General features: G+C 41.0%; 1 protein-coding gene across 1 annotated transcript; it reads left to right on the plus strand.

The window, feature by feature from the left end:
* Positions 1 to 2: 2 nt before the first annotated feature.
* On the plus strand, positions 3 to 23,050 carry LOC111672696 (clathrin coat assembly protein AP180-like). The gene is made up of 26 exons (XM_087180386.1): positions 3 to 674; positions 791 to 1,063; positions 7,094 to 7,236; positions 7,738 to 7,813; positions 8,942 to 9,044; positions 9,241 to 9,334; positions 9,434 to 9,545; positions 9,632 to 9,738; positions 9,827 to 9,868; positions 10,430 to 10,503; positions 11,384 to 11,396; positions 11,488 to 11,615; positions 12,230 to 12,303; positions 12,560 to 12,574; positions 13,174 to 13,344; positions 14,809 to 14,907; positions 15,972 to 16,226; positions 16,499 to 16,573; positions 16,920 to 17,006; positions 17,766 to 17,837; positions 19,455 to 19,541; positions 20,705 to 20,766; positions 21,642 to 21,695; positions 21,855 to 21,938; positions 22,056 to 22,167; positions 22,895 to 23,050. The coding sequence occupies exons 2-25, from the start codon at positions 934 to 936 to the stop codon at positions 22,140 to 22,142; spliced, it is 2,244 nt and encodes a 747-aa protein (XP_087036512.1). The 5' UTR covers positions 3 to 674; positions 791 to 933; the 3' UTR covers positions 22,143 to 22,167; positions 22,895 to 23,050.
* The last annotated feature ends 10 nt before the right edge of the window (positions 23,051 to 23,060 follow it).

Below are 23,060 nucleotides of genomic sequence, written 5' to 3' on the forward strand. Positions count from 1 at the left end.
GTCGACTCCCCTTTAAGAGACTTGGGCTGCGACGTGTGTCATCCAACCCTGTGCAAGGACCCGTTGGGGGAGGAGATTCTAGATGGACACATAGATAGGCCAAATAAATAAACAAACGACAGGGGGGGAAGGAGATAAGGAAATTCCTGTCTGTCTTTTCCTCTTCCCGAGCATCTTGCGCTGCGCAGTGTTGGCCACACCACCGGGGAGCGGTGCGCATTTTCTGTCAGTCTGAGGAGAGGACCAGCGCATCTGAAGCGGCATTTCTGAGCCGAAACGGACAGATCAGAGAGGGAAGAAACACCGCAGTCTGAAAACCAAGGGGACCATTGCGGGTCCCTCTCTTATTTTGAAAGCTTTTTTTTAATGCACTCACGCGGGAGGAACAGCAGCCAAACCTGATGCCCGCTCCAAACAGGATATTTGACCGGCCTATGGAGAGTTGATTTAGGAACGACATTCCGTAATTTTCCAAAAACATTTTTGATGATTAGAGGAGCTTCGCTTGTGCAGCGTTTTCATTTGTCTATTTTCGAAATAATAGCAGGGATTTAGAAAATAGCCTTCATTGCCAGCTGAGTGTTACATAACCGAGTGGCTTTAGCTGTCCGAGGTGCTGAACTGAACGGCCAGAGCCTATAACGGGACAAGCCGTGGGGAATTCACAACCTTGCGTAAGTCTACTCATGTCACCACACATATTATCAACGTGACCGCACGATTTGATGCGAAAATAGCATTTATCTAGTGTTTTGGACTAATCGTGTGTGTTTTCTTTCCGCCCACACAGAAGGTCACAGGCCTATCAGTCGGGGAAGAGGAAAGCACGGGATCCGCTCACTGAACCACTGGCTGGGTTTTATTCAGATTTCTTTTTTAAATCGTCCCGTGTTGAGATACATTTCCTGAGGTGGTCGATACAGCGGAGAGAAAATGTCGGGGCAAACGCTCACGGATCGCATTGCCGCTGCGCAATACCAGCTAACGGGATCAGATATGGCCCGGGCTGTCTGCAAAGCCACCACTCATGAAGTGATGGCGCCCAAGAAAAAGCACCTGGAGTGTGAGTGTAGTCCTTCATCTTCTTTCTTACTGCATGGGCTGGCTTTATAAGGGGGAGGCAAACAGGCCTCACACACCACACACCAATGCAGACACAGGCCACATGCTATCACAATCTTAAGAGCTAGTATGGCCAGTCACATATAAGTCCCTTTGCTTAAATGGGTGTGGTGCCATAATGAATTGATGTAGCCATGGCGATGACCCCTCTGGTGACCCTGTGTGTCTGCCCCCAGCAAAGATGATGGAGACTCAGAGAGAGAGCGAAAGTGGGAGACAGAGAGGTAGCGAGAAAAGTCATCCCATTTAATATATTTCTGTGCTCATGCAAAGTCATTTCCCTTAACTTCACATTTAAGCTTTAATTGTAATGGAAGAGGTCTGCATAGGCTACTGAAGTACGTTTGTGAATCATGTGCACACACATAATATTAGAATTAAAATTCCAAGTTATAATGCTGTCTAATCAACATGTAAAAAGACTTATTTAGGTTTCATATTGTCTGTAGGTCAGTATTGGACCATAGAGTCACAGCTAAAATTATCAAACCTCACAGCTTTATTGACACATCTACAGATGACTTATGATAAATCGTGATTAATCACCATCATCTACCACAAATACTGAGTCAGACCAAAGCAGTGGAATGGCATTGAGTACAAATGGTGATGGGTACTCTAGCCCTACATGTCCTCTGGTTTTATGTCTGTCTGTCTGTCTGTCTGTCTGTGTGTGGTCGCTGGGCAGGTCTGGTCCTGTGTCTTGGACTGGGACCTTATATCTTGCGATCCGTTCACCTGCTGAATAATTTAATAATCAGCCAATGACTGCCTTGCATTATTTACACAGCCAAAGGTGACAATGCTAATGCCAGAATGCGCCGGAGACCATTACTTCCCCTTTTTCTACTATTCTTTTGTGTTTTTGTTTTCTGTGTCGTTAACTTTGGACAGCACAGACTTGGACTCGTGTAGCTGCTGAGCAAACATTCATTGGTACAAGTCATGACCTAGGAAAGACCCCTTGTTTCAACAATCTAGGCTTGAAAGGATTCCTATATGCATATGCAGCACATATGGACATGTTGTCTTCCTAAAGGTTTTTAGTCTTTGAGGTTATGCTGTATCCATTTCTAGGGCAATTCAACAAGCTCCCTGTATGTAGGCCACTGTGCTTCTCTTGCACGTGTATCTTGGCTGGAGGAAATTCCTAACCTCAAAAAACTGAAAAACATTTCCACTGAGACCAACAAGAGTATATTGGAAACAGACATAACACACTCAAATAATAATAAATTAGTAAGCATTCATACAAATAGTAACAAATAGACTCTACGTCTCTAAGTAACTGTAATTTATTCACTAAAAAGTGCAAGTAAAGGCCACCTACATGATAAGCCTTTCAGGAGGTTTGATTTATTTGACACTTGATATATATGTACCATATATAACCTGTCATATGTATTTCTTTATCATACTGACCACAGTCTCTGACCCTTGGGGTGGATGGATGTGGGTGTGTGTTGGTGGTGGTGCAGTGCAGTTGCCATGGCAACAGATTGAGAGTGCCAGGGGATGGCACTGTAATGACAGAGGGAGATTGTGAGAAGGAAGAGGGCAAATGACAGGCCTGTCTGCTCATGCTGCCGGGAGTGCAAAGACAATCAAAAAAATGAATGTAGAGTTCTTTAACCAAACCAGAACACTGAATGATCGTGTTCTTAAATGTATCTGTACTTGTGCATTACTAAATTTTGTGTGAATTTTTAGGAGGACAAATTATTTTTTTATCGCATGTCGACATGTGATGCCTGTGTTTGATTTCTTGTCAAATGAGGCCCACAGAGCAATCAGGGAATAAAACCCAGGTGTCAGGGATGGGTATTTCTTGCCATTGGCTTTAAAACACTAAACACATTGAATTTCATATTCCAATTTATTTAGTCATGTATTTAATGAAATGAACGCTGGAGGGCATGTCGTACAAATGTTTTGTTTCACAAGGTCAACTGAAAGTGTACAGTTTGCTCAACACCAAATGCAGTAGGTTCAAATTCATCTGAGGTCATGTTGTAAATATTCTGGATGTAATGGGTGCAAATGATGTGTCCAGTATATTACTTTGTGTCTTTGACTCACTGTAGCAGAAGCCAGCACAGATAGCATCTCTAGATGTCAAGTGGAAATTAAACTAATTACTCGGCTGTAGTCTTTAAAAGTATTGTTTAACAAACACTTATTTGCTCTCCTTCTGAGAGTTAGAAGAGAAGACTGACACCACTCTCATATCTGCACCCGAAATTTAAGGTTACACAGTTAGCAGCTGGTTAGCTTAGCCTAGCATAAAGACTAGCTTAGCTCTTTCCGAAAGTAACAAAATCTGCCTACTAGCACAGAAAAAGCTCAATATTTAACATGCTATATCTTGTTTGTATAATCTGCACAAAAAGCTGAAATGTAAAAATGAAATCTTGCTGTTTCACGAAGTGTTATGTGCCAGACTGTTTCTTTGCTGGGAGTGAGTTTAGTGAGCTTTAGAGTTGCTGGCAGGCTGATTGTGTTTCCTTCAGACACAGCAAGACTAGCTATTTCCCTGTTTCCAGTCTTTGTGCTAAGCTAAGCTAAGCTAAGCTAAGCTAATGATCTGATAGCTGTAGCCTTATATTTAGCATACGGAAACGAGAGTGGTATCAATCTTCTCATCTATGTATAACCATTTATTTAAGATACCTCATCTGTTCTGCTTAGTGGTCGAGTCTCCCCAAGCAAATTCTGAGTGTAAAGTTTATATGGTGGGCTATATTAGCGCCCTAAAAAATTCCAACAATGTAGTATTGTGCTTAAAGTTCCACAGTAAAATTTGTCACACTTTATAAATGTGAACATTAACACCTGCATAAGTTTTTGAAATCTAATTTTACTGCTCACAATTGAGTATGTCTGTCTATTATACAGTGAGTAGTGAATGAAGAGTGATTTTGGAAACAGCTAAGGTGTAAATTGGTGTGAGACAACCTCCGAAGCTCTGTCAAGATGACATTAGTTGATAGCTGACAGGAGTTAGACCATGTGGACGAATCTACACATTAACACAATGACAACGTGTGTGTCCTGTCTAAGTTTATCTGGAATATTCTGGCTAACACTAGAGTGACTTGTTGTGTAACTATAAATCACAGTTATAGCAGATAGACTCAGACACTGACTAGAAAAAGACACAGTTAACACAGACACAGTCACACACAAACATACACTCGTACAGTATGAGGCCTCACTGTTCATTCTTAGAGCTCTCCTGTAGGCTGTGGATTACCGTAAGAGTCTTTATATAGCTCAGCCAATCCTCATTAGACACACACATACGCATTGCTTGTACATGATTGTGTGTATGTTTCAGGTAATGATAGCACAACTAGATTAAAGCCTATGATATGGGCCATATGGCAACATATTAAACACCGGTAAGCAGATATTATGAAATATCTACATTCACAGTTTATTAGTGGGTATTATGAGGTATAAATCTGAGGAAATAGCTGTGGATAACACTGTTCATGACACTAGTATGAATATTAACTTAGTAGCTATGCCAGTGACATGATAATGTTATATAATCACATTTCAGCCATTGTTGACCATGTCTCTCTCTCTCTGTGTGTGTCATTAGAAAAGGCTACAGGGGAGTGTAACCTTCAGCCCTTTCACAGAGAAGTGAGGTTAAAAGACAAGAAAAAGAGACTGAAATCAAAGATAGCGGATGGAAATAACCAGAGACTTGAAAGAGAGAAAATTAAACTTTAGAATAAAAACTCAAATGTGTTGTAGAATAGATAATTTGATATCTATAGGAGCCACTGTAGGACAACAGATGAATGTTACTGCAGCCATCATTAAACATAGAAGCAACAGACAGGGCTGTTGCTGTGCGGCTGTTACCATCTGGTCAAACTGTACAGATGGATTGCAGCAAAATTAGCTCCACAAAAATCAGACGGAGATCAAGTCTATTACTCTATTCATTTAAAACCAGATAAAAGACATTCACAAATTTCAAAAAATTTTAATTAATTTGCCACTCATCCACATTTTTATAGTGATAATGTGTATTCCATTTTTAAGATAATTAAATAAACCTGAATCATTATACTCAACAGCACTGGTGACAAAAAAGCAAAAAAACAGAGATGGTGTGAAACAGGTGGTGGGAAAACAGGTGTGTATGTAGGTATACCGTACGGGGGATGGGCAGTGAGGCAGACACCACAGAAAGACTAGAACCAGTGATTAGTAATAATCTGTTTACAACCCCCCAACCACCCTAGCCTTCCCAGCTTGACACCCTTTTATGACCTTGAACAGCTCTGACTCTCATACCTCTTCATTTCTTACACACTCATGTCAACATAACTGATTCTGAGCAGACTCACTGCCGTTCTTCTGAGTGTCTGCTCTCTCTCTCTCTTGCTCATCATGTAGCTGTTCTGGTCTAGAGTTTGGTATCTACCTAGAGCAAGGCCTGTTCAATATAACGGCCTTCCGCTCCTTCCATTATTAGAGGTGCCTGCCAATATTTGCTGCATTCCTCTCTGGCGCTGTATGGATACACTCAGTCCTGTCCTTGCTCTTTAGTCATCAATGTCATGCTCGGAAATGAAATTGTTATCCTCTTAGTATCTAACCACCACGGTGCCCATAGCAAATGAACACCTGTTCTTGTATATGTATATTTATATCATGTAAGGCAAACATGTTTTTCTAATGCATATGGCATTGTTAGCAAATATCCTGCAATACTTGATTTAAAAATGCCATCCATCTTCTCTCAAAGCATTACCTTTCTTTGCTTGATCAAATCCTCTTGCTCTCGCTTCATATTTGGATTTCTGTTTCTGTGGCCATCTGTCTGCCTGACTCTCTCCATCTCTCTCTCTCCCTCTCTCTCTCCAGAGAAACAGCACCAATAGACACTCCCACATCAGACAAAGACTGAATAAAATGTTAGATATATTAATATTTTCATTGAAAAAAGCATAAAACATTAATGCTGTAAAGCTGCGAGAGTGCATCAGCTAATCGGGGACCTGTTTAATAAGCCTATTTTGAGCACTGCTTACACACAGATTTCAAATGGCAACAGTGTCACATTTCATTAATCATTTTGATTTGGAGATTTGGTGAAATGGACTCCATGTAGACAAAGCGGCTCATATAACTGTAGTTTAGAGCTGACACAGAAAGTAAATCATTCAATAGTTATCAATCAATATTTTGTTGTATGTCATTTTTCAGGCAAAAATCTCATACATTCGTTGAGTTGAGTTTTGGTATGTTTGTCAGACATTTTTCACTATTTTTAATTATTAAAAATCTATTTGCTGTTCAAATTTTCCCTAAGTAGCCGTTACCAGTGAATCAGCAATTTACACATGGAAGGAGAAAAATACATTTTTTATACTTTCCAGCAGGAAGAGAGTTCAGGAAATAATAAACATATAAGAAAATGTACTTGAAATATACTGAGAAATTATGTGTCACACTTTCTTGAAACTTTAATCTCTGGGCAATTCCTCAATACAGCTGTGGTTCAGTGTTTGATTTGCAGTCTACACATTTTTCTGTATAATTAATGTCTAAGCAATGTGAGATAGAAGGAGTTATACATATTCACATCCCACCACACCTGCACTGCTTGTATTCGACTTCATGCAATGGTCTGGACACTTCTGAACTGGCAGCCAGGGCAGGGGAGATGACAAGGCATTATTCTCTCTCTGCATTGTCAGCGTGTGTGTGTCTGCATATGTGTGTGTGTGGGCTTGTGCACCAAATTCATTTTGTATTTGCATCAGGTCTCTTTCCTGGATTAATATTCTGATGGGTATCTCCAGCAGCTCTGAACATTTAGCTTCCACACTTAATCAAAGTTTAATCAGAGCAATTGAAATCATCTAGGTGTTTGTCTAAGGATCCTAACCGGTCTGACTTTCCTCTTACGGTTTATCTAACCGTTGTGTGACTGTGCTCTTTGCAGACCTGGTGTCAGCCACCAACACCACCAACGTGAATATCCCTCAGATGGCTGACACGCTGTTTGAGCGAGCCACCAATGCCAGCTGGGTGGTCGTCTTCAAGGCCCTCGTCACCACTCATCACATGTGTGTCCACGGCAATGAGGTGAGCCAGAGCAAATATAGTTCAAGCTTGACTCTGTTCCACTTTTATTCAGCAGTATTGGATAAATACGAAAGCCACATTTAATCTGTTACTGTTTTTTTTTTTAGAGTAAGTAAAGGCCCTGACTATGAGAGGATTTGGTAAATAATAAATGTGTTGGTAATTAACATGTGAGGTTACCACTTTGGAGAGCTGAAATTGGTCCTCTGAGTGCAGTAAAGGTTGTGAACGGTGCTGATAGAGCTGATAGACAGATGAATAGGAGGTGTGACCACAAACAAATAAAAGGAGTCCTCTGGGTCCCGTGTACGAGCAGCCGTCCATGGAATCAGATATATAACAGCTGATATATGATACTGCAGAATGAAACATCAGCAAAACAAGTCTTTGTTACAGATTGTAAAGTGTTTGTTCTGTTGTTGGGCTCTGCTTAATTTCTTTCCTTCGCTGCATTTGACAGGCACAAGACTGTTTACTGTGTTTTTTCTGTCTCTTTCTCAGAGGTTCATTCAGTACTTGGCTTCCAGGACCTCCCTGTTCAACCTCAGCAACTTTATCGACAAAACCGGCTCTCACGGTAAGAACACACAAGTCTGATCATTTGGTATGTGCAGTCTTCATTGTGTGTGTGTGTGTGTGTGTGTGTGTGTGTGTGTGTGTACGTAATGTGTGTGCATAGATCATCTGTTCTCCAGATGAGAACACTGACACATAACTCAACTTTCTCATTATCTGGGAATGCAAAAAGAAACAGGAAGAGATAGCTACAAAGAGAGACATCTGGCAAATAGAAGAAATGACACAAATTACAGGAAGGCCACACATGTAATTGTATATACAGCTATATACACACTCTCATACATATACACACACGCATTCAAACAGATGCTGGTATTTCTCTCTCTAATGTCTAATGCCATATATAAAATGAAGCTCTCATATTCAATCATTATATTACTATGAATAAAACAAAAGCAGCAGGTACAGAAAAAAAAATTGAAAATGAATGTATGACCTTATTCCAGATGTACTAAAGCCAAAGAATAACACAGTTTTTCTGAGGGATTTTAAAATGTACAGATAAATGAATCTCAAATGTCAGATTTGCAGTATAATTGGGAATCCATGTTTACGCTTTTCTACCTGTTTTTCTTTTATACTCACTGTTATTTCATTGACTTTGAGCTAAAACAGAATGCTAATTTTTGAAGGAGCAGTTTAAACAGACTTTTGCCTCGAGCTTCTGTCCCGCACGTCCAAAATTTCTTGTTTCTGCAAGAAGACACTGTTCACTGCAGGTTACACTCCTACAAAGTGCTCATGGGCAAATTATTTTCATAAAAAATGAAACTTGGTCAGCAATACATCTCTCTCAAAACGAACTTCTAGCAACCAGGGTTGTATTGATCGAAGGAAATGCTTAGAATATGCATCACATAATTAGCTAAAAATGCAAATGAGATGGTGTTTATAGTACAAGCACATGTAATCAAAACAGATCCTAGTTTTTTAAATCAATGGTTCAAGTAGTATTTGCACTAAAGGTGGTATTTTATGAATATGCTATCCACCCAGATTTTTGTTTTTTTCTTTTAAAATCTGATTCACCTAATTTTTTCAATGGGTATTTGAAATAATAATAATTTAAAAAAAGCTCTGTATGTTTTTGTTGAGCACTTTCTGACATAAATTGAATTCTGTTTAGGCTACGACATGTCTACATTCATCAGACGGTATGGACGGTACCTGAATGAGAAAGCTTTCGCCTACCGCCAGATGGCTTTTGACTTCACCAGAGTCAAGAAGGGGTATGTTGACCATGGTTATCATAGTCTGTGCTGAAAGGCTTTATTGGCTCATCAGTGAGCCCTTCATTCACCAGTTCACCTCCTTGGTCGAGGGCAGTTTTTCACTAAATGTCCCTTATCTTGTGCTATGTCCTCCTATACGGCTTGTCTTCTCCCTGTGGAACATCTGATCTTCTGTCCTGTTGTGTCCCCTCAGTGCTGAGGGCGTGATGAGGACCATGACCACTGAGAAGCTGTTGAAAGGCATGCCTGTTCTGCAGACTCAGATTGACACACTGTTGGAGTTCGATGTGAGTCCGACTTTGCTTTATTTCTACTCTTATTTTAATTCAATTGAGTTTTTACAGACGTCTGAAAGGCCTTCTCATCCCTGTCCGTGATCCTCTCAGGTCCATCCCAAGGAGCTGAACAATGGGATCATCAATGCTGCATTTCTGCTTCTCTTCAAGGACCTTGTCAAACTCTTCGCATCCTACAATGACGGCATCATCAACCTATTAGGTCAGTAGTCCACGGGTACCTCTCGCTTGGCAACTCAAAGATCACAGTGAATCTGAATCTGCAAACCTCTTGTTTTCCACACATAGAGAAATACTTCAAGATGAAGAAGAGCGACTGTAAGGAGGCCCTGGAGATCTACAAGAGGTTCCTGACCAGGGTGACAAAGATTGGGGAATTCATGAAGCTGGCTGAGGTAGGACAGCCCTCAGCATTACATTAATGACATATCATGACGAACCAGTGTGGTAATGTGTGATTCTGAACTGTTTTTCAATCAACAGACAGTTGGAGTTGACAAAAATGACATTCCTGACATCAACTATGTAAGTAAACACATCTCATGGCTCCCATATCTTTTTTATTTGTTCTGTGGAAGGACTGGGACCATGAATATGATGCACATGAATGCCACCCACCCCTCCTCTCTCTCTCTCTCTCACATACACACACACACACATGCAAGACACAGAAGCACTCATGTCTCACCCACCACCATCTCCCCAACCCAGTGTCTCCACCCGGGGGTAGTGGTGGATCTAGCAGACTCAGATGACGAAGACTGTCCTTTTAAACCTCTGGAGGACCCGGTAACCACAGAAACACAGGGCGCCCTGGCTGAGTGCCTGTTTGCAGGATGGAGTGTCAGCATGTTGATCCTAATTTAATTTGACAAACACACAAATCTCACTTGCGTGAGTGTGTTTCTACATGCATGTGGGTATTGCAGTGAGATTTTCCAAAGCCCTGCCAATCTCAATGCTTTAACGCTTTTTTTTTTTTTTTCTCTGGAAATTGAAACGTAAACGTGGACTGAGAATGCAACTTGGGAGGCGTGTGGAAAGGACAAATTATTGATTTCTCCAGTTTTTGATTGTTTTTGTCAGGCTCCCAGCAGTATCCTGGAGTCGCTGGAAACACACATGAACGGTCTTGAAGATACAAAGGGTGGAAAGAAGGGGTAAGAAAGTGTTAAATAACATTTTTTATATTTCAGTTTAAGTACTTCTTACTCTCAGTATGACACCCAGTATGAAGCCAGAACTAAAGAATTAGGATCACATAACAACAAAAGTTAATGAGGCTGACATGAGAGAAAGAGAGTTGTTGAACACAGGCCTATATAGGTGCCATATTTCTCTCATTTCCGTTAACCCTTCCTCTCTTTTATCCCCCTTTATGTTCATTTGGAATCACCAGTGAAGGGTGAGCATATACTTTATGTTTTGTTTGGAGTTTACTTACTTCTTAGAAAACTGTGCGGATGTATTTACTGCCGTTTCCCCCTCGCAGGTAAACTAACACATTATTCACATGTGAATCACAGTATGAAGGTCATGTGAATAGAAACATTATGCACATTATGCTCCACAGCTACTGTAACAAGGTTCACATGTGGCAATGTGTGTATTGGTGTGATCACATGTGTGAACTCTGCAAGAGACACATGTTGATAAACAGTAAGTCACCACATGTGTATTAACGCATCCTGACATGCAATGTGAATCAGTATATGAAGGGTTTTGTTCCAAAGTTAAAATGATTAGTAGCACAAAGTGAAAATATCAGAGTATCAGTAACAATTGGCTGCTTCAGATGATTTCTGTCTTTTTTTCTTTATATTGTGTGTGCATTGTACATGCAATATATCACTTTGGATATCAACTCTTCATATGATCACATATGATACAATCTGTCTTTCATATATGTCTGACTTCTTGAGTTTAGATGTTTAGACATCTGAAAATAGTTCCATCAAATAGTTCCCAGTCTTTACAACACAGATCGCTCCTTTTCAAGCAAAGGTCCTTACGATTCCTTCTCCTCTCTCACTCTTTCAGGTCTCCAACAAAGGTAAGATGCACATTTGATATAGTCTTTTTTTTGTTGTTGTTTTTCCAGTCTGGCACACCACTTAAACAGGGCTTCCCTTTCTGTCTTGCAGGGATCTCCGACAAACAATGTGTCTCCAACATCGACTCCAGCCAAATCTTCTAACGCTGTTCCCACACTGCAGCCTCCTCCCGGGGAGAGTGCTGCTGCTGCCCCGGCTGCTCCTGAACCTGCCGAAGAGTAAGCGATTGTTTCTCTCATGCCTTTCTGTGAACTCAAGTATTTGGAGTGCTTCACATCATTGCATCAAATATTTGGTTGTGGTCCTTTCATTTTGCAGCAGTAGATAATGTATTTGGATCGTTTATTTGGTCAGACCACCACTTTGATCTAGACTGAAATATCTCAACAACTATTCCATGCATTGCCATGAAAATGTATACACATATTCGTGGTCCCCAGAGGATGAATTTTACTGACTTTGGTGATCCCCTGACTTTTTGTCTTGTGCCATAGGGTTGATCCTTTTGGTTATAAGTGAAATATGTTGACAAGTATTTGACTGATTTCCCTGAAATTTGCGAAAGATATTCCCTAGAAGATAAATTCTAATAACTTAACTAATAACAACTGGCAATCCCTTAACTTTTCCAGTTGCACCATCATCAGGTCAAATATTTTGTCCAATACAAAATACTTGTGAAGCTAATGATGAATCAAGCTGAAACTGTGTGCTTAGAACAATAGACAGTAAAAGCATTACTTCTTGCAAAGATGAAGATGAAGATGAAGTGAATGTTCTCTCTCTCTCTCTCTCTCTCTCTGTTTCACTATGTTTCGGCCCAATTCTGCAGTTCTTTGTTGGATCTGGATCCACTGTCCTCCTCGGGTCCTTCAGCACCATCAGCTGCCCCTACATCTTGGGGAGGTAAGTCTAACTCCTTCAAATCAAATCAGCTAGTGGTTCATCTGAAAGAATGCACATTCACTATCAGCGTTTTCAGTACATTGATCCACTGTGAATGTAATACATTTTTTATTTTCTAATTGGTTTGTTTGTAGGAAATTTGATAGCTGAGTTTGTAATTTGAAATTCTTACATTTATATTGATTGTTGAACTAATACATATGAATGAAGTTGAATAAAACATGTATTTTCCCTGTCCACATGTCTGCTTCCACAGACCTTCTTGGATCAGGTGAGTGTTACTCTTTTCTTCACTTCACCTCCAGCCTCTAGACTAGACTAGTGTAAGCCTTAAATCATCCTCTGGGTTACCTCAATGTAACTGATGTTCATTTTCAACAAACTCTAATCTGTAATTGAGGTGACCTGGAAACAACATCAATGTCTTATTCCTAACTGAGCTTTCAGATAGACTTTAATGTATCAGTGTCACATGGTTACCTCCCTGTTTGTCTCCTCAAGCTGTTCTCTTTAGGCTGAGTAGTCTCTTTGTTTCTCTCTACCTTCCTTCTCTCCCCTCCCTCCACATGCTCCATTGTCTGTTTTTGGTTTTCAATGGGGGCTATTTTGGTTGGTTGTTTTTTATTTGCTGATTATGATCGGATGGTGTTGGATAATTTTGCAACTTTGATTTGGTTAAAATTTGGATTTTGCTTTGGTTGGTCAATTCCAAATTATGTTAATTGGGTTTGATTTGAATTGGACCTTGGTTTTGGCTTTTGTTCACTGTCTTTTTGAACGGTGACTCAACTGGTTATTTTTTATTGCTTTTTGGGGGTTTATTTTGGTGACTTACTTTGGGGATTTCAAACACCCCGTTGGTACTCGCAGAAATGGGCGATTCCTTGCTTTCTGAACCCACCCTCACGGCAGAACCCGCCCCCTCCCCTGCAGCAGCAACGCCCACTCCTGCAGCGGCAGAACCTGGAGTCTCTCTAGCTCCTCCCACTAGCACAGCAGCCGCCACCTCCCCTGGCGCCGCCAATATGGATCTGTTGGGAGGTCAGTGAGCTTCCAGAAAATTCTCTACGAAAGAATCACTCTGGGAAGCTCAACCCTAAAACCATCACACAATATGATAACACAGACATGCATGTCCAAACACCAACAGTATGTAGACAGAACTTTGCTGATTTATAAATGATATTGTCTGTATCTTGCAAGCAAAGTTACATCATCAAAAAGAAATCTTACCAATGCATTGATGCACACCTCCATCATTTTCAGCTGCCTCAAAATTATGGAGCCCCAACGTATTCAATATGAAATGAACAAATAAGTTATTATGAAATAATATGAATACATTGTGTAAAAGAAATACATGAATGAATGAAAATGATTGAATTGTAAAATAATTTCAAAAACTCTTCAATATTCAACTCAACACATTATTTCCTGGCCAGCCAGACCATTTTCTGCATGTCATTCCCCTACTCTCTTTCCCCAAGTTTCCTGTCCGACTTCACTATCCCTCTGAAATAAAGGAATAAAAATTCCCAATGAATAAATAAATCATAAAAGTGTTATTTGGAAAAATGTCAATATAAAATAAGAGAAAATGTTAAACTAAATGAACTCCAGTAAAACTTTAACTCTTAAAGTAAGAAGATAAATTTCACAATAAAGAGTTGAGTTTAATAATTTCTTCACAAATTATTGGGTTATTTATAAGTTTTATACAGTTAATGTATGCAATCACTTACTTATTTAATAATGACAACCTTGGGGTTGTCAAAATAAGGTTGGGTTGTCTATAAGTTTTATACAATTTATTCATGTGATTATTTATTTCATGATGAATTATTTATTTAATATTGACAATATTGGGGCTCCATACAAAATACTGTAGATCCAGCAGGATGATAATATACAACAAATAACACATTATGTAATTTTCTCTCTTACACACACACACACAAACACGTATATGTATGTATATATAGAGAGACACAATATTCCTCTAAAAATACAATCACAGGCATTTCTGTAATATGTAATTATGTACAGCCACGCACTCATGTTCGGCTTGCACATAAACATACTGCAACACCCATTCTCCACATGCGTCTTGTTTGATAGGCAGACATGCTTTTCTTTGACCTCAGTGAAAAGCAATTCTATCAAACCCTGTCACATGGCTACAGCTACACATGGCAGCTGTAACACTTGTAGATTTCAGTTTTATTCTGCTCATTGTGCAGTAGATTAATCCTTGCTGTAATGCCTCCTGTCTGTATTCCCATTTGTCTATTCACCTGTCAGTCATTAATGTCACATATCAATGCTGTATGCCACTGTTTCTTAGAGTTCAATACTGAGTGTAACAAGCACTGATTACTTTCTGTTGTCTACTTAAATCCTGCAACCTTACCTTTATTTTCCTGATGTTCTGTTTTCATCTTTATTTCTTTACCTGTCTCTGTCTCTCTGGGCGTCTCTCTTTGCTGGGGTTTGTGTGAACCTCAGATGCCTTTGCAACACCTGTCCCTGCCACTGAGGCCTCTGCAGCAGCAGCTGAAGGTGGGGCTGCCGCTACGCCTGCCCCAGCCGCCACCGCTGGAGCTGGTGGGTGACTGAGTCTGTCTTTGTGTGTGTGAGTGAGTATGTGTTTGAGTCAGTGGTGGAAAGTAACTAAGTACATGTGTAATTGTAATTACACTATTTCCACATCATCTACATGGATCATGAACTGGTGAGGATGGGTTTTGCCTGAGATATGCAGCTTTAGCCTCAATCTTTTAGCATGATACCTTGTATCTAGCCATCAAGTGCACATCTAAGACTATAAAAATCTAAAAATCAAACTGGAAATGGAGGTTTCAGCTCCTTGACCTAACGTTAGCTTAATAACCTAGTTAGCTAGCTGCAGCAGAAGTGATGTGCAAAAACAGAAAGCTTTGTTTTTAGGCTACTTTATACTAATGCTCCACCACTGGTTTGAGTGTCATGACCATGAACGAACAGTTTGTGTAGGTGAGAATGCTTGTGTGTGTGTGTGTGTGTGTGTGTGTGTGTGTGTGTGTGTGTGTGTGTGTGTGTGCGTGCGTGCGTGCGTGTGTGTGTGCTTTTATTGTTGGTCTCAAGTTTTCATCTCAGGGCTTTGTGTAGGGACAGTAGGCGTACAGATTCACTATTCATTTCTGCTGGTGTCTGGACAGTGCTATTGTTGTTACCATGGTGACTGAGGACAATGATCGTGCTTGTTTCTTATCTTTTGGCTTCAGAAGATTTGTGCTTTGTCTGTCATGGAGAAGGTTGCCTATGGCAATTGTTGGTTTTAGTTGTAGTTAAGCTGCGGTTTGTTCCTTAGGATTATATACAGCGAAGGACTTGCTTCAGTTCTTTGTCACTCTTTTTCATCTAAATGCTGTTTTTAGCTGTAATTGTTTCAACTGGCAGCAGGAGTGTGTTGGAGCTCTGCACATTTTCACCTCCCATCACTCCTCCCATGTGCTTTTCCATCTCTCTCTCCTCAGCTTTCATGATTTTAGCAGTATTTTCATCACCACCACATTGAACACACTGTGTGTCTGCCCTGTTTTGTATTAAACTAATTGTCTAACATTCCATCTTCCTCTCCATGTGTCACATCTCCACCTCACCCCCTCCACCCCACCTCTTCTCGAAAGATCTCTTCGCTCCCTCAGACGGTAACATCAGCGCAGCGTCTTCAGGTGTAGACCTCTTTGGCCTGATGACACTGGAGAATAATAACCTGGGTAGTTCGCTGGATGCCTGTTTTAGCTCTGTGGTGACCCATCCCTCCCCCTCCCCTTCCCCTTCACCGCTCTTCACCTCCACATCCAGCACCATCACCACCATTGCAACCATTTCAGCTCCCATAGCCCCCAGCGCCGCCAACCCAACGACTGACCTTTTCAGCGGTAAATGTTAAAGATTTGTGTGTTTCAATACTAATTTCGCTGTCTTGTCACATTGACTGGCATCTTCCTGGCTCTCTAGTCTGCTTGCCATCCTCTCCTCTCTTCTCTCATCACCGCTCTTTTGTTCTTTCCTTATTGATTTCATCAGGCTAATATGCACATATTGAAGGCCTCTTTCACTTCAGCATGGCTGCTGTGTGTGAGCATCACCACCATTTTAAACTGTTTGAGAGTTTTAATATTCCTGTCTCTGGGTGCGCATGTGTTTGTAGATCTCTTTGATTCCATGCCAGACAAAAACTTCACCAAAGCAGACCCCGCTCCCAGTGTTGACTTGTTTACAGCAGGTATACCCTACTGCACCCAGTCTGCCATCTCACGTGTGCTCCTACTCTCATATCCTGTCTTGCCGTGTCTGTTTTTTTCAGCTTTGTCCTTGGCTTTGATCAGGGAAGGAAAAAAAAGGAAATGAGATTGCTCCCTCATGGGTCAGCTAAAAGCTATTGAGCTGTCTGAAACGTTTACTAAATCACTATTACCCCTTCTGCTGTTCCAGCATGTACTGCGTGCTCTGCATTTGCAGTTGATAAATGTGCATTATAATGAATCACAGTCAATGGATCGTGTGTATTTGTGTGTATTCCTGTGAGTGTGCTGGGGCTCTAAACACCATCTCCACCTTGCCCTCCCCAGCGGATGTATTCATCTCCCCTGTCCCCACCCTCTCCGCCACAACCCCATCCAAAAGTGACACAGGAGCCTTTATGAGCCTGTTTGGCGGTGGGTGACTCACATGACTGCCTGCTCTCCCTCTGTCTCCCCTGTTCATGAACACATCACCAAGGAAGAGGAGGACAAAAAATGATACTATTGATATTGATACTGATATCAGCACTGTCAGGATTTTCCTCTATAGTCACAACTGCAGAGTTTGTTGCTGCATATTGTACTTTTCCTATATATTAGCTCCATCATATTGTGTTCCCAATTAGAAATCATAGATTGGCTTCTTTGTGGGTAGATCATGGAAGTATTACAAGCAGATACCTGAAGCTTGGTCATGTTTAATAGTCAAATTATTTATGAGCCACAAGTTATGACTTTGGCTCAGGAGTTTTGTGTTTACTTTGTTTTTTAGTTCTTTATATCTTGCCTTAATGTGTTTATTCAAGGTTAGAGTCGTTAGACATGTGTCCACTGAAAATGAACTGGTATGAACACGTGTGTTTTGAAAATGCATGGGGATGCTTTTCTGTGACTGCTGAAAGAGTATGACATTATGATAAGACGTGTGTATGTGTTTATGTGTGTTTGTAAATTCCAAAAGCAATGTTTACCAGTTTTGTTAAAAATGAATGTGATTCTATATTTATCTCTTCAGCCTTCCTCTCTAATTCTCAACACTTTGGTTTGGCATTACCAGTGTGACGCTGAAGGCTGATTATTACCCCTTCTTTGCCCCTATGCTGCAATGGAAATGGCTCAACCTACTTTGACCTGGCATGGTTTGGTTTGGTATGTGTTGCGTTAACCTGCCAGAGTCCACAGGAGGAGATGCCTCAGCTGCTGCAGCTGCCGCTCCTGCTGCCCCCGGTGCTGAGCTCATGTCAGGTAAAAACCCTTAAATGTGAAGTGCCAGCCTGCATGCATATGTGTACGGTCGAGGGCATACCAACATGTTGCATATTTCCATTTCACTGTAACATGCCGCCTTATTGACCTTCTTTCTAATGGGGTATATTGTTAGTTAAAGCCAATTTAATGACATCTTTCATTTAATTGTTAACAAGACGGTTGTTGCGTGGCCACTGTTTCTATTAACTTTGGTAATGGTTAATGAAAGAGTTTGCTGTTCTACATTTTATTTGATTTATACACTCATTCTTACACATTAAATTAGATTTCATATTTTTTATTTTGTAAACTTGAATGTAATTTTTTTTGCTTGACTACTTCTTGTTGGTTCAGTGTCAAAGTAAAGTCACTTCCGAGCCCTATGGATTTGCACTATGCCCATATATGGTCATGTTAGCATTATCATTGCATTGCCTGTATAGTCCCACTGTTATCAGTCTTTGGGGAAATTCCCCCAGTCTTCCCCACATTACATGAGCGTGCAACTGTTATCCATGCTAACTGTAACCATGGTAACGTGGGCCCTGCTCACCTGGTTCCTGGTCATCTCCTGTCCTGTGCCATTGGTCTGCATGTTATGTAACTGATGGTCTGCAATACTACTGCTTTAAGGCTTAACTCTTTCTTTCCCCCCTCTCTCTGTCATTTGCGCAATAACTTCTCATGGTTTCACTGTCACTCCCTCCTTTAAAACCTCATTGCATTTTCTCTCTCTCTCTCTCTCTCTCTCTCTGGCATCTCTGCTTTTTATTTTGCCCTCTTTCTCTCCTCCTTGCTCTCTCTCTCCATCTGGCTCTTGGGCTGGCTCATTGCTTGCTTCCTGCCATTTGATTGGGTGAGTTTCCTTGCTCTTTAACACGCTGATTTCCCACAGTGCACTGCTGCATTGCAGTGGTGAAAGGAAAGCTCAGCTGCACTGTCCCTTCCACCAACAGATGCATGATGGTTGCAAAGTGTGTGTGAAGTAGCAGTATTATTTAGTGCTTCTGTAGAATTTAACCCGGCTTCATTTTAGCTGCAGTGCTTTTGCCCTCATTATAGTTCCTGCTGCACTCACACACATACAGTAAAAACCTCAAGATAAACACTGAAAATATACAGTATTCTTGACACTGTGTATGATGTTATGATGGTAGATGTAGTTTGTCACATGTGGTAATACATTCAGATTTATATTTATCCCACATAATTACACTTGGATTAGACATATTTTCAGACTTACAAATTGCAATAGTAGTGAGCAACTGACCTGACAGATGTCTCCTGCAGCAGATATGACTACAATATAAACAGATTCTGTCCTAAAATGACAAAACATTTCAGGATATAAATACGCTAAAATTGGCAATTTTAGCATACTTCACATCTTTTTTATGACATTAACTTACTCTCTAGTATTTCACATTCCAGTGCTCCTCTCTTCTCTCTGTTGTCATGGAGACACCTATTGGTTGTCATGGTAATCCCCAGTAGTAAGGAGGTCTACTACTGAGTGTGAGGATAGCTTGCACTGAAGAATGCTAATAACTCCCTCCGTCTCCCCTCATCTCCTTCCTTGCCCCCACCCCACCCCCCAACCCCTTCTTCCTGTAGTATTTGATGGACTAGGGGATGTAATGAAGCCCACTGTGACCCCTCAGGCGGGTGATGTTGACACCTCTATGGCTAACATGGCAAGTAGTAAGTAGTCATTTAGATTAACTGAGACAATATCATAGATACTGATTGAAAGGAATAGTTCAGCATTTTGGGACATTCGCTTTTTTGGAAGGAGTAAGATGAGAAGATCAAAACTTCTCTCATGTCTCGGCATTAAATATAGATTTAGAGCAGGGTGGTGATTAGCTTAGCATAGCATACAGACAGGAAATATGGGGAAACAGCTAGCCTGGCTTTCTCTGATGTTCTAAAATGCTCCTACAATCACTTCTAAAGATCAGAAATCAACATGTTTGTATTTCATGTGGCTCGATGAATGGTGGTCAATCACTCTGCCACTTTGATCCAGTCTGAAATGTGTCAGCAGCTATTGCCTGGATATAGCCATGAAATGTTGGTACATAGATTCATGTTTCCCTCATTATATGAATTGTAATAACTTTGGTGATCCATTTACTTTTCATTCTGACCATCATCAGGTCAAAAATTGTATTTGTCCATTACTTTGGTTTAAGTAGTGGCATTGTCATCAACCTCAGCTGTACTTTGTATTTAGTGCTAATTAAGATGGTAAACATGTTAAACATTATATCTACTAAGCATCAGCATTGTGGATATGTTAGCCTGCTCATGTTAGCATTTAGCTCAAGTACAAAACATTTGTGGTTGTATGAGGACTTATGTGCTGTAGAATATTTTTGGCAGCCAGGCAAAGTGACTTCCCAAAGTCTTTTCATCGCACAGCCAGAGACACTGCACAGAGGTGCTAATACGGACATATTGTTGTTCGTATGGAAGTAAATACAATTGAATTGTAGTGTTTACATAACTTTTTTCGAATGAATTAAACAGAGATACAACGTGTTCATCAGTGAGGTTTGGAGGGGTTACTAATTTGGAGAAAGTCGGGCTAGCTATTTCCCTCTGCTTCCAGTCTTTCTGCTAAGCTACGGTAAACTAATCGAGCTCGAGCTCCATACTTAACTAACAGATGTGACTGGTATGGATCATCTCCTCTAACTCTCAGAATCAAAGCGAGTAATGCATTTTCCCAAAATGTTGACCTACTGCTTTAATTCAACTTGTAATTTGCAACTTTGTAATAATGTCACTAAGTGAAAACAGTGATTTTGCAGTCTCTTTTTCTCTCTCTCTCTCTCTCTCTCTCTCTTTCTTTGTCTCAGATCTCACAATGGGAACCGCAGCGGCCCCTCAGGTAGCTCCCCCCAGTTGGGGTGCTCCCATGGTAAATGTTGTCTGTGTCTTATAGCATGGAGTGGAGCTGCATGGCAGCGACAGACAGGGCATACCTGTAGCAGCAATCACAAGCATTGCCTTCATCTGGCTCTCCAGGTTCCAGGTCCAAACTCAGAGCTAGGAACGTGTTGCAGTGAAGCAAGGAAACAAGACTTATAACAAACCTCAATCGAACTATAACTTACTGGTGGAATTTATTTAAATGACACATGTCATAGGACCTCTAACAGAGCATGTGCACTGTGAGTAAATATATAGAAAACTGTCAAAAGCAAGGGCAAAAATTTAGGCAGTTTTAACATGAAGGCTGGTTCAAAACGTGTTTTATATTCATGGAATATCTACTGGAGAGTGATGAAGTGGCAAATGATTGAGTGCCAAATTCAGAAGCTGTTGCTTGGGAACAGCTTCTCCTAAGTTTGTATTTTCTTTAAAGCCTGATAGCGTCCAGGCAAGACACCTGGTTTTCCCCCTCATAGCTGAGCTCACTCCTCCATCAACACATTTGCTTCTTATGGATATTTCAGTTGTCTTTTTGGCAACAATAGATCCGACACATCTGAGGACTTACTTCAGGAAGCTTCCCCTCTACTCTCAAACTCCTTGTGCATGTGTAAATAAATGATACAAACTCATAGGTTAAGTTAGGGTCTTTTTTGTGCCATGTCTGTCTTCATTCGGTGTGTGCCAGTCTATGTGTTTTCACCATTACTTTTGTATGTTGCCAGAAAACATTCTAGCATTGTGTACCGTTTCTTTTCCTATGTGTGTACATTGTCTTGCAGTGTGTGTCTGTCTCGTATGTAGTGTAGTAACATCCCAACTCCTCCTCTCCCTCCCCTCCCCTCCCCTCCACACCTTTAGACCGTACCCATGGGTGTCCCTCCTTTTATGGGGACTCACCCCAGCTTCGGCATGGTAAGACCACCAGTCCACTCCAGTAATGTCCCTAAACCAGTCTGGACATTACTGGACATTGATGGACAATGACTCCCTTTAGGTGGCCCTCACACCCATCAGAAAGCCAACAATGTGTCTTACTGTCTCTTTTTCTTCTTGTCTGTCTGTCTGTGTAAGCCCGGAGCACCAGGTGTTGGAGCTCCCATGATGCCCATGGTGAGGCCAGGGTTCCCTGCAACCGGAGCAACCCCCGGAGCACCGGTAACATACTCATTTTTAAATTGGATTATACACACAAAGTTATGACACATTCATATCTGAAGGTCACATCTGCTCTAACAAAAGTAGTTGAAGTGCTAAAAGTAGATGTGTCTGCAGATGTCTCCTGGAATGGCCCAGAGTCCCAGAAAGCCTCCCCCACCCAGGAACGCTCTGGATGACCTCAATATTAAGGACTTCATGTAGACTGACTGACCCATAAACCCCCAAGGTACGTGTGCTATAGTGAGGGTTATCTGTTCATCTGGAACCTGAGATAATAACCTCTGATGATTTCATAGTGATGTCATGAGGGATATATCAGCTTGGGCTTGGAGACTACAAATTATTAACAGGAGGTCTATGCTACCAACTGTAGGTGTTGAATTTGAAAGACGTGGAGATTTGCCATACTATTTGTTTTATTACGGGAAATGTATCTCACCATCTACTGCTTTAGTTCTCACCCCCTGCTTCATGGAAGTGCAACAATGAATTGCTGCCCCTTTACAGCCTGTGAACCGTTGCATTAGAGTTGTTGATGTTAAGGACAGTTTTGAAAACTGATTTTGTGAGCAGCTGGACTGACACACCACTTCAGAAATGTTATTTGCATTAAGATATCTGACCATTTTTGAATGTAGCTCCTTGTAGATTTTTGACTACAATAAAGTCTGACAAGAGTCTGATCATAGTTTTTGTTTTAGTGTATCTGAATCTTTGTGTCCGTCTGTAGTGGGCCAACAGGTGCAGGGTGGAAGTTGAGGATACTTCTTTTCTTCTTTTTTTTTTACTTTTTGAGTAATCTAAGTAATATTTAGTGTGTTGGGTGGGGCTGGCAGCCCATGTGCCGGTGTTCCCGTTGGGACCCCAACTTTATTAGACCTGACCTATTTCTCTTGAGAGCACTTGCTTTAATCAAGTCTCCATCCCTTATCTCTCTGTGTCCCTCTCTGTAGGTTTGTCATTGTGTCTGGAGCTCCGTGGATGTGGATGTCTGCACTTTCCCACTGCCTCTCCTCAGTCATGCCCCAGCCCCTCAGCCAACCAGCCATCACATCTATGATCTTTGCCCTCTGACCTCCTACCAGCCACGACCCCCCCCCCCGAAAAAACCCCCCTGCC

The sequence above is a fragment of the Seriola lalandi genome, unplaced genomic scaffold, assembly GCF_002814215.2.
Source record: "Seriola lalandi dorsalis isolate HSWRI2012SDOR001 ecotype SW California unplaced genomic scaffold, Sedor1 jcf7180002054901, whole genome shotgun sequence".
In the NCBI taxonomy this organism is placed as follows: Eukaryota; Metazoa; Chordata; class Actinopteri; order Carangiformes; family Carangidae; genus Seriola; species Seriola lalandi.

Bases quoted from the DNA above. Each gene is read 5' to 3' on its own strand.
- LOC111672696 (XM_087180386.1), top strand. From the start codon at position 934: ATGTCGGGGCAAACGCTCACGGATCGCATTGCCGCTGCGCAATACCAG. The intron at 9,335-9,433 runs GTGAGTCCGACT...TGATCCTCTCAG, and splicing joins ACACACTGTTGGAGTTCGAT to GTCCATCCCAAGGAGCTGAA. The intron at 21,696-21,854 runs GTAAGACCACCA...TGTCTGTGTAAG, and splicing joins CTCACCCCAGCTTCGGCATG to CCCGGAGCACCAGGTGTTGG.